The 12,703-nt window shown below is 39.1% G+C and overlaps 2 protein-coding genes across 2 annotated transcripts; one reads left to right on the top strand and one right to left on the bottom strand.

Moving 5' to 3' along the window:
• Positions 1-2,393: 2,393 nt before the first annotated feature.
• thoc7 (THO complex 7) lies at positions 2,394-6,896 on the top strand. The gene is made up of 8 exons (XM_026166450.1): positions 2,394-2,502; positions 2,743-2,863; positions 2,965-3,092; positions 3,199-3,285; positions 4,617-4,674; positions 6,400-6,466; positions 6,572-6,641; positions 6,734-6,896. The coding sequence occupies exons 1-8, from the start codon at positions 2,484-2,486 to the stop codon at positions 6,793-6,795; spliced, it is 612 nt and encodes a 203-aa protein (XP_026022235.1). The 5' UTR covers positions 2,394-2,483; the 3' UTR covers positions 6,796-6,896.
• A 468-nt stretch (positions 6,897-7,364) lies between these two features.
• Positions 7,365-12,379, bottom strand: LOC113022804 (interferon-induced GTP-binding protein Mx-like). The gene is made up of 12 exons (XM_026168615.1): positions 11,871-12,379; positions 11,235-11,372; positions 10,956-11,110; positions 10,360-10,498; positions 9,990-10,188; positions 9,811-9,889; positions 9,593-9,715; positions 9,351-9,492; positions 9,114-9,272; positions 8,299-8,375; positions 7,935-8,183; positions 7,365-7,823 (listed from the first exon to the last, which is right to left on the bottom strand). Exons 1-12 carry the CDS (start codon positions 12,055-12,057, stop codon positions 7,599-7,601), a joined length of 1,872 nt encoding a protein of 623 aa, XP_026024400.1. The 5' UTR covers positions 12,058-12,379; the 3' UTR covers positions 7,365-7,598.
• Positions 12,380-12,703: the final 324 nt, after the last annotated feature.

Genomic DNA, 12,703 nt, shown 5'->3' with positions numbered 1-12,703 from the left:
ACCGCGCCACGACGCAAGCGCGAACTGACCAATGACTGCATGGCACCGCCGAACTTCTTCACCAGGAGATTTTATTTATTTATTTATTTAAATTTATTTCTTTATTATTTTTATTTTATTCCCCTGTTAAATGCAGTATTTACAATTGCATGAAGCCTGGGAGATATGTGATAGGGGAAATCATTACAATTAACATGTGCAATTTAAAAAAATTAATAAATAAAAAAATACTACAACACGTTCACCAAACATATGTTTAATTCGATTTAAACGATTTAAATCGATTAACTAATAATTGCGGGCAAAAACAGAGATAACTATTATATGGGAATGAAAGAATCCTGAACTAAAATCTATAACAGAAGCAATGGTGGGGGGGGGGGGGGTTAAAACCTAGTTTCAGTGCAAAGTCAGAACACTCTTAAAGGACTTTTTTATTATCATATCAGCGAATGCTTCAAACTACCTGCCCAAATAAGAGTCCCTGGGAATTTGAACATGGCTGCAGGGTGTCAAAACGTGCAGTGTCCTTAAAAAAGTAGAGAGAACTAGATAAGAGACATATTCTGCAGAAATAGGAAAAAATGCAAAGACCTGACACAAGACGATATATGCCAAATTACACAAGAACTGAATTGAAAAAGTAGTGGCACGGATATTATGGAGTCATGAACCCAAAGTTGAAATTTTGGTTCAAATCATCACTATGTATGGAGGAGGCCAGGAGAGAGTTAAAACAGCGAGTGCCTACAGCCATCAGTAAAACACATTGGAGAATGTTATGGTTTGGGGCTGCATTTCAGCCTGTGGTGTCAAGAATCTTGTTAAAACCAAGGGAAATATGAATACATAAAAGTACTGTCAAATTTTGATTCACCATGCACCACCATATGGAAAGGGTCTGATTGACAAACAACTTTTTTTTCTCCGGCATGACATTGATCCCAAACACACTTTCAGTGCAGTAAAAGTATACCTGGATAGAAAAACACAAAATGAAACACCATGTCATACACTGGCCTCCCCAGAGTCCATACCTCAACATTATTGACACAGTGTGATATCATTTGGACAGAGAACAGAAAGAAAGGAAGCCAACATCCAAAGAAGAGCTCTGAAGAAACCTGGAGAACTATTCCTGAAGACTGCTCAAAGAAATTCAGAGGAAACCTTACCTTAGAGAGTTCAGGCTATCTTGAAGAATAAAGGCAATCATACACTGACAGACAAGCCAACTGCAATTGTAAAATTGGAATTGGCGTTGTAAAACTCAGTGTTTGCCTTATATAATATATTTCCATGGATGTTTGCACACATTTCAATAAACAACTGTAGCTACTTCTCATTTCTCCAGCACAATATAAATAAATGAGGGGTGGTTTAGGAGTTTCGCACAGTATTATATGCAAGCTAATTAAGAAAAATAGATCACATTGCTCCACTGTTTATGGTCATGTCCAAAAATAAAGGAGTTTTGGGAAGAGGTTAGAGCAATGATAAAGGAGATTTTGTCAATTAAACTTGTGATGGATCCCAAACTTTTCCTACTGGGATTATATCCTGTAGGGTGTAACATAAATCATTTTGAAAAAATCTTCATAAACATGGGAATACTACAAGCAAAGAGAGTGATAGCTCTAACGTGGAGGAGTCTTGGCAAACCAAGTATTTCACATTGGTTCAAAGAATTGTCTTTATGTTTACCATTAGAGAAAATTACATATACTCTAAAAGATAAACAAGAAATTTTCCAGAAAATTTGGGGGCGCTACATCCAGTATATTGGGAATAAAAATCTATCTGGTTTACTGTGTGAGACAGGGACAGCCTAGCTATTTCCTGTACAGGACTACAACCATATGCTGCAATCTGAAAGTTATTCTTTAAAATCTGTCAGAGGTCTCATGGACTCAAGTGCTTTCATTGAATGTACCTTGTGTTTCGTTTATTGTGTAAATTTGTTTGTGTATGTACTTTATATATGTATATATGTAAAACTTTAATAAACATAATGTTGAAAAAAAAAAAAAGAAAAATAGATCACACTTATAGCACTTTGCAGAATTTATTCCAAAACATATAAGAAAGTTATACGTCTGTTTGAAGAAAAAAAAAATCAGTTTAGTGCGATGGTTCATGACACAAATTAAGACACTCTATAAATGTCATCAGTCATCATGTCATCACCAAAACATGGTTTTAACAATATACTTCCGTGTTGTTCTGCTCTTCCCAAAGTTAAAAAAAAACTCATCATATAAAGTTTTATCAAAAAGAAAACGCTCTGCATTTTTTTTTCCAACTAAAGGTTTCACTTGTCTCATAAAAATATCCAATGGCACCTATTTTTGCCCACTCCAGTCCGGTTGGTGGAAGTAATTTTTCAAACTAGCTTGCCAACCGAGGACTAAACCCCAGAAGAAGAGCAGGAGACTGTCCACTTCCTGCTGCTCAATAAAGTTTTGCAAAGCCGCAGCACAAACATGGGGGCTGTTACAGATGGTAAGTAACCGTTCTCTTCATTTATATTAGCTAGTCATACCACCTATGAGTAGTAACAATTATCTAAACCTTTAGAAATACTACTATACCCAGGCACATACCCATACCCGTCAAAAACGAACCAGTTGTGCATGGAGACGTGGGTTATTTTGGATACAGCTAACATCAAGTAGCCTTGTTAGCCGGTGTATTCGCGTTACCTGCTGTACCTGAATGGCTGTTATTTCGCCCGTATTCCAGATGAAGTTATTCGGAAACGCCTTCTCATTGACGGTGATGGAGCCGGAGATGACCGCCGAATCAATTTGCTCCTGAAGAGTTTCACGAAATGGTGCAACTCTCCCGGGACCCCGGAGGAAGGGTAAGCGAGCTCTACATACCCAACTCTGTTGCCACGCATTTCTCTAAAATCGCCTAGAAGAATTTGGTCTGAGTCATAAAAAGTGCTGTAATTCTGTTCAGATTCACACAGTATCAGAGGATGCTGGGCATTCTGGCTCAGTGTGAATTTTCCATGGGGAAGACGTTGATGGTTTACGACATGAATCTTCGGGAAATGGAGAATTATGAGAAAATCTACTCCAACATTGGTAGGACTGGGTTTTGTGAGACTGTCCATTTATCTTCGCAACTGTTTACAAGTCACATTTTGTATTACCTGCTTTTCCAACTCGTTAATTTGTCCCCATACTACAGAACAAAACATTACATCTGCACATGAGAAGATAGCAGAATGCAAAAAAGAAATTCAGAGGGCAAAGAGGATACGAAAGAATCGCCAAGGTAAGAAAGCTATTCAGTCAGCTGTCCTATTGACAAAAGACTCACGTTTTGTTATGTACCCCTTCTACAAGCTATACCTCCAGCTGTTGTCAATTCTCACCTGTAAATTCTAAAGATCTTGACATCAGTTAAAGCCTTACACCTATTTACTTGACCCTATCCCCACCAAACTATTTAAATGTGTGTTTCACCGTTTCCCTTAAATGTGCTGTAATCACACTGCTACTCGAGAGAAAAAAAAACCTGGCTCCATTGATCATTAATAATTCTAGCCTTAATTGTAATCTTTCATTCTTCAGCAAAGCATTTGGAAGAAAAAGTTTACAAACAACTGAATAAATACCTTTCAAATCATAGTTTTTATAAGTACTAATCAAGGTTGAGAACCAGTCATGGCACAGCAACAGCTCTTACTAAAGTCATCAATGACTCGAGGATCAATAATGATTCCCTGAAAGTTTTAGTTTTTCTTGATCTCACTGCTGCTTTGAACACAGTTGACCATGAGATTCTAATTCATAGGCTTCAGGACAAAGTTGGTTTAACAGGTCAGGCTCTTGATTGGCTCTCATCATATCTAAAGGGTAGAAGTTTAATGTTTCAGTTAGCAGTTTTAGATCAATCAGAGGTTCCTCAAGAGTCTATCCTTGGTCCATTACTATTTAACTTTTACATGCTCCCACTTGGTGCTGTCTTAAAGAACCATAATAAAGCCTACAATTGTTATGTGGATGATACACGTTTGTACTTATCACTTTCCTCTGACGATCTAACGTCTGTTCGCAAAAAACTAATGAGCTATGTTGATGATATTAACTGCTGGATGTCTCAAAGCTTTTTAGAACGGAACAGAGCCCAAACCAAAACACTTTTTGTTGGTCCCAAAAGTCTGGGACATAAAAATAGTTTCTCTGAAACAGAGTGAGCAAATCAGGGACCTTGGCATCATCTTGGTGGTTTCAGTTTTGATAACCACATGAGTGAGGTTACTAGAACTTCTTTCTATTACTTAAAAATATATCAAATGTTAGAAAATTCTTATCTCAAAATGACTTATGTGTTTGATCCATGTGTTCATGTCAAGTTTGTCAGATTATTGCAATCATCAGGATGTCTTTAGATGATTCAAAATGCAGCGGCTACTGTCTTAATTGGTGTGTGGAAATTTGACCACTTTACCCCAGTGATGAAGGAACTTCATTGGCTCCCATTACAATATTAAATTACCTTAAAATTCTTCTATTACTTCACAAAACTCTGTTTCGCTCACCAGTACATTATGTATATAAGATGTAACTTGTCCAACTTCTCTCTTTCCATACTTTTTCCAGAGTATGATGCTCTAGCTAAGGTTATCCAGCAGCACCCAGACCGACATGAAACACTAAAGTAAGTCAGTCCTTGCCTTCTGGTTAGTCAGATCTTTGCATTAAATTAAATGCATCGAATTTACAGTTGTGGTCAAAAGTTGACATACACTTGGAAAGAACATAATATCATGGCTCTCTTTCCCGTTAATTCTACAACTCTGATTTTTCTCCTACAGAGTGATTGGAACAGATACTTCTTTGTCACAAAAAACATTCATGAAGTTTGGTTCTCTTATGACTATATTATGGGTTAACAGAAAAAAGTGATCACGTCTGCTGGGTCAAAAATATACATACAGCAACATGAATTAGCAATTTTGGTGACTTAGAATGTTGTCAGTGAAAGGAGCTTCATAGCATGACCTCTTAACTTCTTGTGAGTGATTATGAGTGACGACAGCTGGGGACTTCTCTGAGGCCAGTTAAAGAGGGCTCATTGGATACAAACACCCACAAATGGTACAATGGGGAAGTCAAAGGCGCTCAGCATGGATCTGAAAAAGAGAATTATTGACTTGAACAAGTCAGGAAAGTCACTTGGGGCCATTTCAAAGCAGCTGCAGGTCCCAAGAGCAACAGTGCAAACAGTTGTTTGTAAGTGTAAAGTGCATGGCACTGTTTTGTCACTGCCACGATCAGGAAGAAAACACAAGCTACCATCTGCTACTGAGAGAAAATTGGTCAGGAGGGTAAAGAGTCAACCGAGAATCACCAAAAAGCATATCTGCCAAGAATTAGAAGCTTCTGGAACACAGGTGTCATTGTCCACAGTCAAACGTGTTTTGCATCTCCATGGACTGAGAGGCTCCCGTGCAAGAAGGAAGCCCTTGCTCCAAAAGCGGCACCTTAAGGCTCAACTGAAGTTTGCTGCTGATGGACAAAGATAAGACCTTCTGGAGGAAAGTTCTGTGGTCAGACGAAAAAAAAATCAAGCTTTTTGGCCACAAAAATGCCCAGCAATATGTTTGGAGGAGAAAAGGTGAGGCCTTTAACCCCAAGAACACCATGCCTACCATCAAGCATGGTGGTGGTAGTATTATGCTGTGGGGCTGTTTTGTTGCCAATGGAACTGGTGCTTTACAGAGTGTAAATGGGATAATGAAGAAGGAAGATTACCTTGAAATTCTTCAACATAACCTAAAATCATCAGCCCAAAGTTTGGGTCTTGGGCGCAGTTGAGTGTTCCAGGACAATGACCCCAAACACACATCACAAGTGGTAAAAGGAATGGCTAAATCAGGCTAGAACAAGGGTTTTAGAATGGCCTTCCCAAAGTCCTGACTTAAACCCCATTGAAAACATGTGGACAATGCTGAACAAACAATGTCAGAAAGCCATTAAATGTAACTGAACTGCACCAATTCTGTCAAGAGGAGCGGTCAAAGATTCAACCAGAAGTTTGTGGATGGCTACCAAAAGCGTCCAATTGCAGTGAAAATAGCTAAGGGACATGTAACCAAATATTAGCACTGCTGTATGTATATTTTTGACCCAGCAGACGTGATCACTTTTTTCTGTTAACCCATAATATAGTTATAAAAGAACCAAACTTCATGAATGTTTTCTGTGACAAAGAAGTATCTGATCCAATTACTCTATCAGAGAAAAATCAGAGTTGTAGAAATAACGGGAAACTCGAGAGCCATGATATTATGTTCTTTCCAAACGTTTGACCACAACTGTATGTGCTTTCAGCTTTTGTGATGATCTGGCTATGAGCTCAGTTTTACTTTGTTCTTTGCAGGCAGCTTGAGGCGCTTGATAAAGAACTCCAACAGCTGTCTCACATTAAGGAGAATGTGGATGCCAAGGTAAAACCAAAATATCTCTTAAACGCTTTAGTTTTAACTTTGAATATTTTTTTAGTTAGCAGTAAAAATTCCTACTTGTTAAAATCTTGCTTTTGTTCCACTCAGTTGGAGTTGCGGAAGAAGCAGTTCCATGTGCTGCTCAGTACCATACAGGAGCTTCAGCAGACCCTTGAGAGTGAGTGCTTTTTGTTTTAAGTAGCTGTTAAAGTGTGCATCTTAGCACATTTGGTGTCACCTCACCTCGCTGATCAACTTTCTGTTTTCTAGACGATGAGAAATCAGACAATGACGACAACAGTCAGGAGAGCCCTGCAGAGAACGGAGAGTGAATATGTGGAGATCCTGAATTTAAAACAACTTGATTTTAATTGATTTTGTTGTCTCTGATACTTTTTTAAAATGTATTTTGAATAAAGCTGACTTGTCCACAGCTGCTTTGTTTAATTTATTCACCAAATTTTAGATTCATATTAACATTGTTGATGTATATTTATGTAAAACAGAACTGATTACTTCAACTTAAATAATAATAATATTATAATCCGAAAATTATAATATAACTATTTGTTTTGCTGTTTTTAATTTACTGTGGGAAACCACAAGAGGGAGCTAAAGTAATTTAAGTAGTTACAAAGTGTAAAGGTAATGGACTGGTTCTTATCTCGTTTTTCTACTGAACAATCAAAGCACTTTTAAGCAACTTACCTGCTCTGCCTCCTGAGTCACAGCCACCCCAGTTATTTACTCAGGTTTTGAGTTAAAACTGATGAATTCAACATCTCAGCCAAACCGAAGCAGTTCGGTTTGATTTGTTATGGTTTTTTAATGAATAGAATTCTCAGAAATTAGAACGCGTCATTAAGTATCTGACACTTAAAATATAATCAGAAAGGTCAAGTTAGAAAAAAAACCTCTTTATTTAAACAAAGTTATGTGATGTGATGTCAAAATCATTTAAACAAGAACAAAAAGCACTTTAGTAGAATTTACTCACACTAGTAAACCAGAGAGTTTACAGAGCCCTTAAGCCCTAAAAGACATAATTTAGGATGGAGTGCTACATGTTACACTACATGTGTACATATAAACGGTCTCCCATCACCTGGCACCACTGACTGCAGAGCATTCACATCTAGAACTCGACCAGGTATGCACGGGCCTTCATGAGGCGTGTGAAGCGATTCTGCAGAGCAGCCCTCTTGGTGCCAATGTCAGAATCCTCCTTCAGCAAGAACTCCAACTTTTCCTTGTCTTGAAGCATCTGCAGCATCTCCCTCTGCAGCTGGATGGCAGCCTCTTGCAGCATGTGGTAGCGGATCACCAGTGGGATTTGATCAGCCAGACGCTGCCCAGCAATCTGAAAGAGGAAGTAGAAAAGACAGTTATGAATAATTCCAAAAATAGCCTCTGTGTAAACACTCACTGATTTTGTCCATATATTTTTCCACTAAACATAAAGTAAACTTACTTTGTAATATGATTTAAGGTGTAGCATCAGTTCCTGAAGTGTAGCATGGTTATCCTTGGTGTACACAGGTGTCCGCAGCTTGCCTCTGTGATTGTGTTCCTCCTCCTCATCATCTTCTTGCTTGCTTTCACTCAAGCTGTTGCTGTATGTTCTGTCCTGGGAGTACACCAGCAGCTCCATCTTGAACTGAGTTCTTAGCATTGATTCAGCAGTGGCCTCTTTATCCTGCTTAATGGCTTCGATCTTTGCCTGGAAAAAGACTTTCAGTCAGTCTGACATTTCTTAAAATGACAAAAATGATACTTTGACATAATGCTGATAACGATTAAACAGTAAAACAGAGGCAAACTCAGACGATTGCTACCTTGGCTGTTTTTATTAGGTTAGGAAATCCAGTGAAGCTTCTCTGGGCCAGCTGTAGGAACACCCTTTTAATAGCATCTAGAGAAAACAGATATAAACAATAAAACCACAGAACTTGAAGTGATCGCATCATGGGTGCAGCATATTTCTGGGTAAATCTATTGTGTAATCCAGGCTACTTCAATAGTTTCAGTTTCAGCCAAACCTCAGTTTTAGAGAGAGGATTATTAAAAAGAAAAAGAGGTCCAACAAGCAAAAGTGCAAGATATCAAAGTCAGTTGCTTTGCCAAAACCAAGAAAATGTAGTAAGTGTAAGTGTTAAACATAGACAGCACTAAAAACATTGAACAGTGAAGAAAAATGTTTTTATAACCGTGGAGATCACTTTTCAGATTGAAGGCATACACGACCGCTTATTCCAAATCTGGATAAAAATCTACATTTTGTAAAAACACGTGGAAATAAGCCATTAGATCTATGGAACAAAGTTTTATTAAGCTATGAAACAAAAGTCATTCTATATAGAAATGTCTCAAGTTCACCACCTAATCCGTTAAAACACAGCAGTGCCTCTACTTTTGCCTGAACCTGTATACTGTGAATTTGACACGCTGCTCTTTAATGACCATCTCATATCTGTCTGAAGCAGCAGGCTAAATTCAGAGGTATGTAAAAGCATTCTGTGTGCTCAAATTTAGCCAAATGCATCAAAACTCACTGGATGGGTATTCAATGTAGCATCTACTCAGAAAATCACAAAACTAGGACAAAAAGTGAGTAATTATCCAATATGTACTGCCTAGACTGTAACATCACCTGCTATGTCCTTGAGTTTCTTGACAGCTGGTTCTTCCAGCTGTTTGATCTGCTCCTTCACCATGACCTCAAAGGTCTTGTAGTTGATAAAGCCTGGTAGTTCTCTTCCACGGTACTTGTCTTCATATACCTCCACCTCTTTTTCAATTTTCCTGTTAACTGCAACACGAATGGTATACATCAGAGATGTGAAAATGGACTGCTATACACCAGCTCAGTAAAAATAAAAAGACTCACAGTTTTGTCCAGAGCGGTCCAGGTGGGCATTCCACTTCCCAAACTCTCGCCTGAGAGTAGAAAAAACATTCAAGCTCTCTCCACAGTTGAGCTCCTCTCCTGAAGTCAGGTTGATGGCATCGTGAGTGAATGCGGTCACTTTCTGCAGCACACACGTGTTAGAGGTATTTGATGTTTGTTAAGCAGAAATGCAAGGAAATGAACGTAGTCACATAAATGTTATGGGTGGTAAGGAAGCTCACATCGATGAGGAAGATGAGTCTCTCAGCCATATCAGAAGGAGGTCCATTACCATATCTGTCCAGCTCTGCCTGAGTCTGAGCAAGTTTATCCTCTATCTGCTCTTCCAGTCTTGGCAGAGATCTCTGTAAATCAAACGGCAGGGTCACACACCTTACAGCTAATCACTTGGTTGTACAGGACGTTTGTTATAAGAACGCAAAATCAGAAAAAAAATCACCTCAATGTGATTCACCAGCTCAAGGGTGAGTTTTTCAGCTAGTTTAGGAACAGTGGCGTGGCCTTCACTGTAAAGAGTGCTGGAGCAAGAATAAAACAGGTTCTCAGTACTTTACTAGATGATTCGCACCCAAACAAACCTACAACAAAAAAAGAACAAAACAAAACAAAAAAACTTACTGGAAATAGGGATGATCTTTGAAGAACATCTCCTCTTTTTCTAGGGCTTCAGTCAGAGACACTTTCTCTGTGATCTCCTTCTGACCCCTGCACCTGACAATCATGTAGCCCTTATTCAGGTGGATGACTTCATTATGGACAATTTCAAGCACGTTCTCTTCTGTGCCTTTGTCCACCAGGTCAGGCTTAGTCAAGATACCTGAGTGAGAGAGGGAGATAAAGAGAGAGAGAAGACAACTTTAAAGTGAACTTAGACCTGTCACATCTAAAAGACTGAGTTGGAATTTGCAAATATGTTCAAAAAAGAAGCCAGTATGATTGTGGAATGAAGTTTTATAGCTTTATGAAACACTATAAGGGGTCCTTTTACCCAAAGTCCTCTCTCCTTCAGGATCCACCTGCTGCGCCATTTTCAAAGCCTCTGTGGTTGCAATGTCCACATTACACGGAACAACCACCAAGCTGATGGTTTCTTGTTTTGTGATAAACTTCTGGATCAGTCTTTTTATCTGAAAGTATAAATTCACACCATGCATGCAGTTCTTTCTACGGTACTTCCTATTCTTAAAGTGAAAACACCCATCTAAACCTAAAATCACACAAACTTTTAGAATTCAAGCAGTCGTTGACTGCAAAAGATTTTCACCTTTGCATTAAAATAATCCTTATATTTAAAATGACGTTAGTTTGTCCAGTTATTTTTGAACTGTTGAAAATGAGGGATTGTAATTATTAAACAATACTTTTATTTACTCCTTGAATTAAAACTGAATGAAGTCTGCACTTGAATGCTTGACTTACTATGCATTGTAGTTAGTGTGCAGAGACAAAACTACAAAAATGTCACCGTCCAGAGACTTATGGAGCAAACCACATCTGCCTTATTTACGTGTTATTTGCCCAAGGTGCTATGAAAACCAAAGAAGTCCCTATGAAGTTTTTCAGGGGGACCCTCAACTATGATACCTGATCGCCGATGTTCTCTGGCTGTCCTTTTACAGCCACCCTGGCAATGCCGGGCAGGTCGATGAGGGTCAGGTCCGGGACCTCAGGGGAAGCGATCTCCAGACTGATGAGCTCATCGCTGATCCCCACTCCGACCCCAGCCATTTCATTTTGAGCTGAAGGTACAAACAGACAAACATAACATGATACAACTAATGATTGCAGGACTGATCAGTGAAACCTTAAAGATCCGGTAGCTCAGTCAACCAGATTTAGTAATTATGTGTTTGTATATTGTACCTTCTTCAATCTTTTTATCCACAGTTGTAGGATCTTCTATTTCCTCCTCGTGGCCCTGGTAACTTATCCTTCCAGTCCATTCTTCTCCTTCTTTCTTTCTCTTCATCTTGAGTTCAAGAGGACATCTTGTTACAATGCCTAGATTAATGAAATGTGAATAAGAAAAAAGGGAAAAAATTAAAGATAATCTGATGAAATTATGAAAAACAGTAGTCTGTGTCAGACAGCACAAGAGTTATTTGATACTCTGTCAACAGCACATCTTAATATTTGGTAACAGTATGAATAGGGAAGAGAAGCAATTATAAATGTTTCCAAATGTAAATGAGGCCATTGCTGTAGTGTGGCTCTTTATTTCCACCTCTAACACATTGCATGATGGTATTGCAAAACCTAGTTTGTTTCAACTATATTGGAACCTTGAGTGAAGGCACAACAGAGTGAACGTTTTAAAAGCCAGGATTATTCATTTCCCTGATTATTCCCAGTCTACACTGGAGTATGATGTATCAGCTCGGTGTGTCTTTTGACGTGGTTAAAAAAAATCTGTGAATGCTGCGTCAGAATCCCTTATTATTCTTTATTTCTTCATTTGAACCTTTATAATTATTCCTTATTTGCTTCTTTCTTACTCACCGCTGCCTCTCGGCAGTGCCACCCCGGACAGCGCCTCCAACACAGAGCTCTTCCCCGAGCTTTGGTCTCCAATCACGGCGATAGCAGGCAGCGCCAGGTCCTTCTCTACACCGAGAGAGCGGAGAGAGTCAATGAGGTCGATGCAGGGTCGGACTTTCTCCTCATACTGCTGGTTCAGAGTGCTCATGATGGTGATTGCTTTTCTCTTCGAAAGAACAAATGAATGCAGCTAAAATTAAAGTGACAAAGTCGCTGTGGCTTGTGAGCTGTTGTGTCGGAAGAAGACGGACTGAACCGGAGAAGTTTCGAATCGTCAGCCTGGCTGTAAGTTTCGTTTTCCCTCAGTTTCGTGTACGTTACAGGTGCCTGTGTAAAAATGATGAGAGAGAGACTGGCCCATCCTGTCGTTTCAGTGACGGAGCACGCATTTAATAAGGCGTGTCAAACTGAGTGATGATGAACGTTAGCCAACAGTTTACGCTGCAGAAAACAAAAAGGCAGAAGACTTTCTGGAGACCTAGTGGTCACATGCCAGGTGACCTGCAGGTGTGAAATCCTGGAACCATGAATATAAACATGCGTTAGGAAATGTTGGTCTCTTGTTTTTTGTATGGCAACTGCATTGAAGGACAAGATTCAGTTTTCAAGGTATTGAAAGTAACAAAGACTGCAGACTGATTACAGCTGTAAACACAATTTGTTCTTTTTGAGTAGAAGTTAAGGATAATGTCCAACACATGCTTGGTTTTCAGTTCACCTTTGCAAAGTAAAGGATTAAGAGAACTGTAGGCAGTGGAATATACCACTCTGAGGCATTTGAGGGTCAGTCCACT

This window comes from Astatotilapia calliptera, chromosome 5 (genome assembly GCF_900246225.1).
Source record: "Astatotilapia calliptera chromosome 5, fAstCal1.2, whole genome shotgun sequence".
Classification (NCBI taxonomy): Eukaryota; Metazoa; Chordata; class Actinopteri; order Cichliformes; family Cichlidae; genus Astatotilapia; species Astatotilapia calliptera.
Note: the sequence above shows the minus strand (reverse complement) of the source record. Positions and strands in the feature narration are given on the sequence as shown.

What these genes read in the sequence shown, in the direction of transcription:
- thoc7 (XM_026166450.1), top strand. An exon ending in GAAAATCTACTCCAACATTG is followed by an intron (nt 3,093 to 3,198) that starts GTAGGACTGGGT and finishes CCCATACTACAG; the next exon opens with AACAAAACATTACATCTGCA. An exon ending in GATACGAAAGAATCGCCAAG is followed by an intron (nt 3,286 to 4,616) that starts GTAAGAAAGCTA and finishes TACTTTTTCCAG; the next exon opens with AGTATGATGCTCTAGCTAAG.
- LOC113022804 (XM_026168615.1), bottom strand. Translation starts at nt 12,057, where the DNA reads ATGAGCACTCTGAACCAGCAGTATGAGGAGAAAGTCCGACCCTGCATC. An exon ending in AAAGATCATCCCTATTTCCA is followed by an intron (nt 9,890 to 9,989) that starts GTAAGTTTTTTT and finishes TTCTTGCTCCAG; the next exon opens with CACTCTTTACAGTGAAGGCC. An exon ending in GAAACTCAAGGACATAGCAG is followed by an intron (nt 8,376 to 9,113) that starts GTGATGTTACAG and finishes TGTTTTCTCTAG; the next exon opens with ATGCTATTAAAAGGGTGTTC.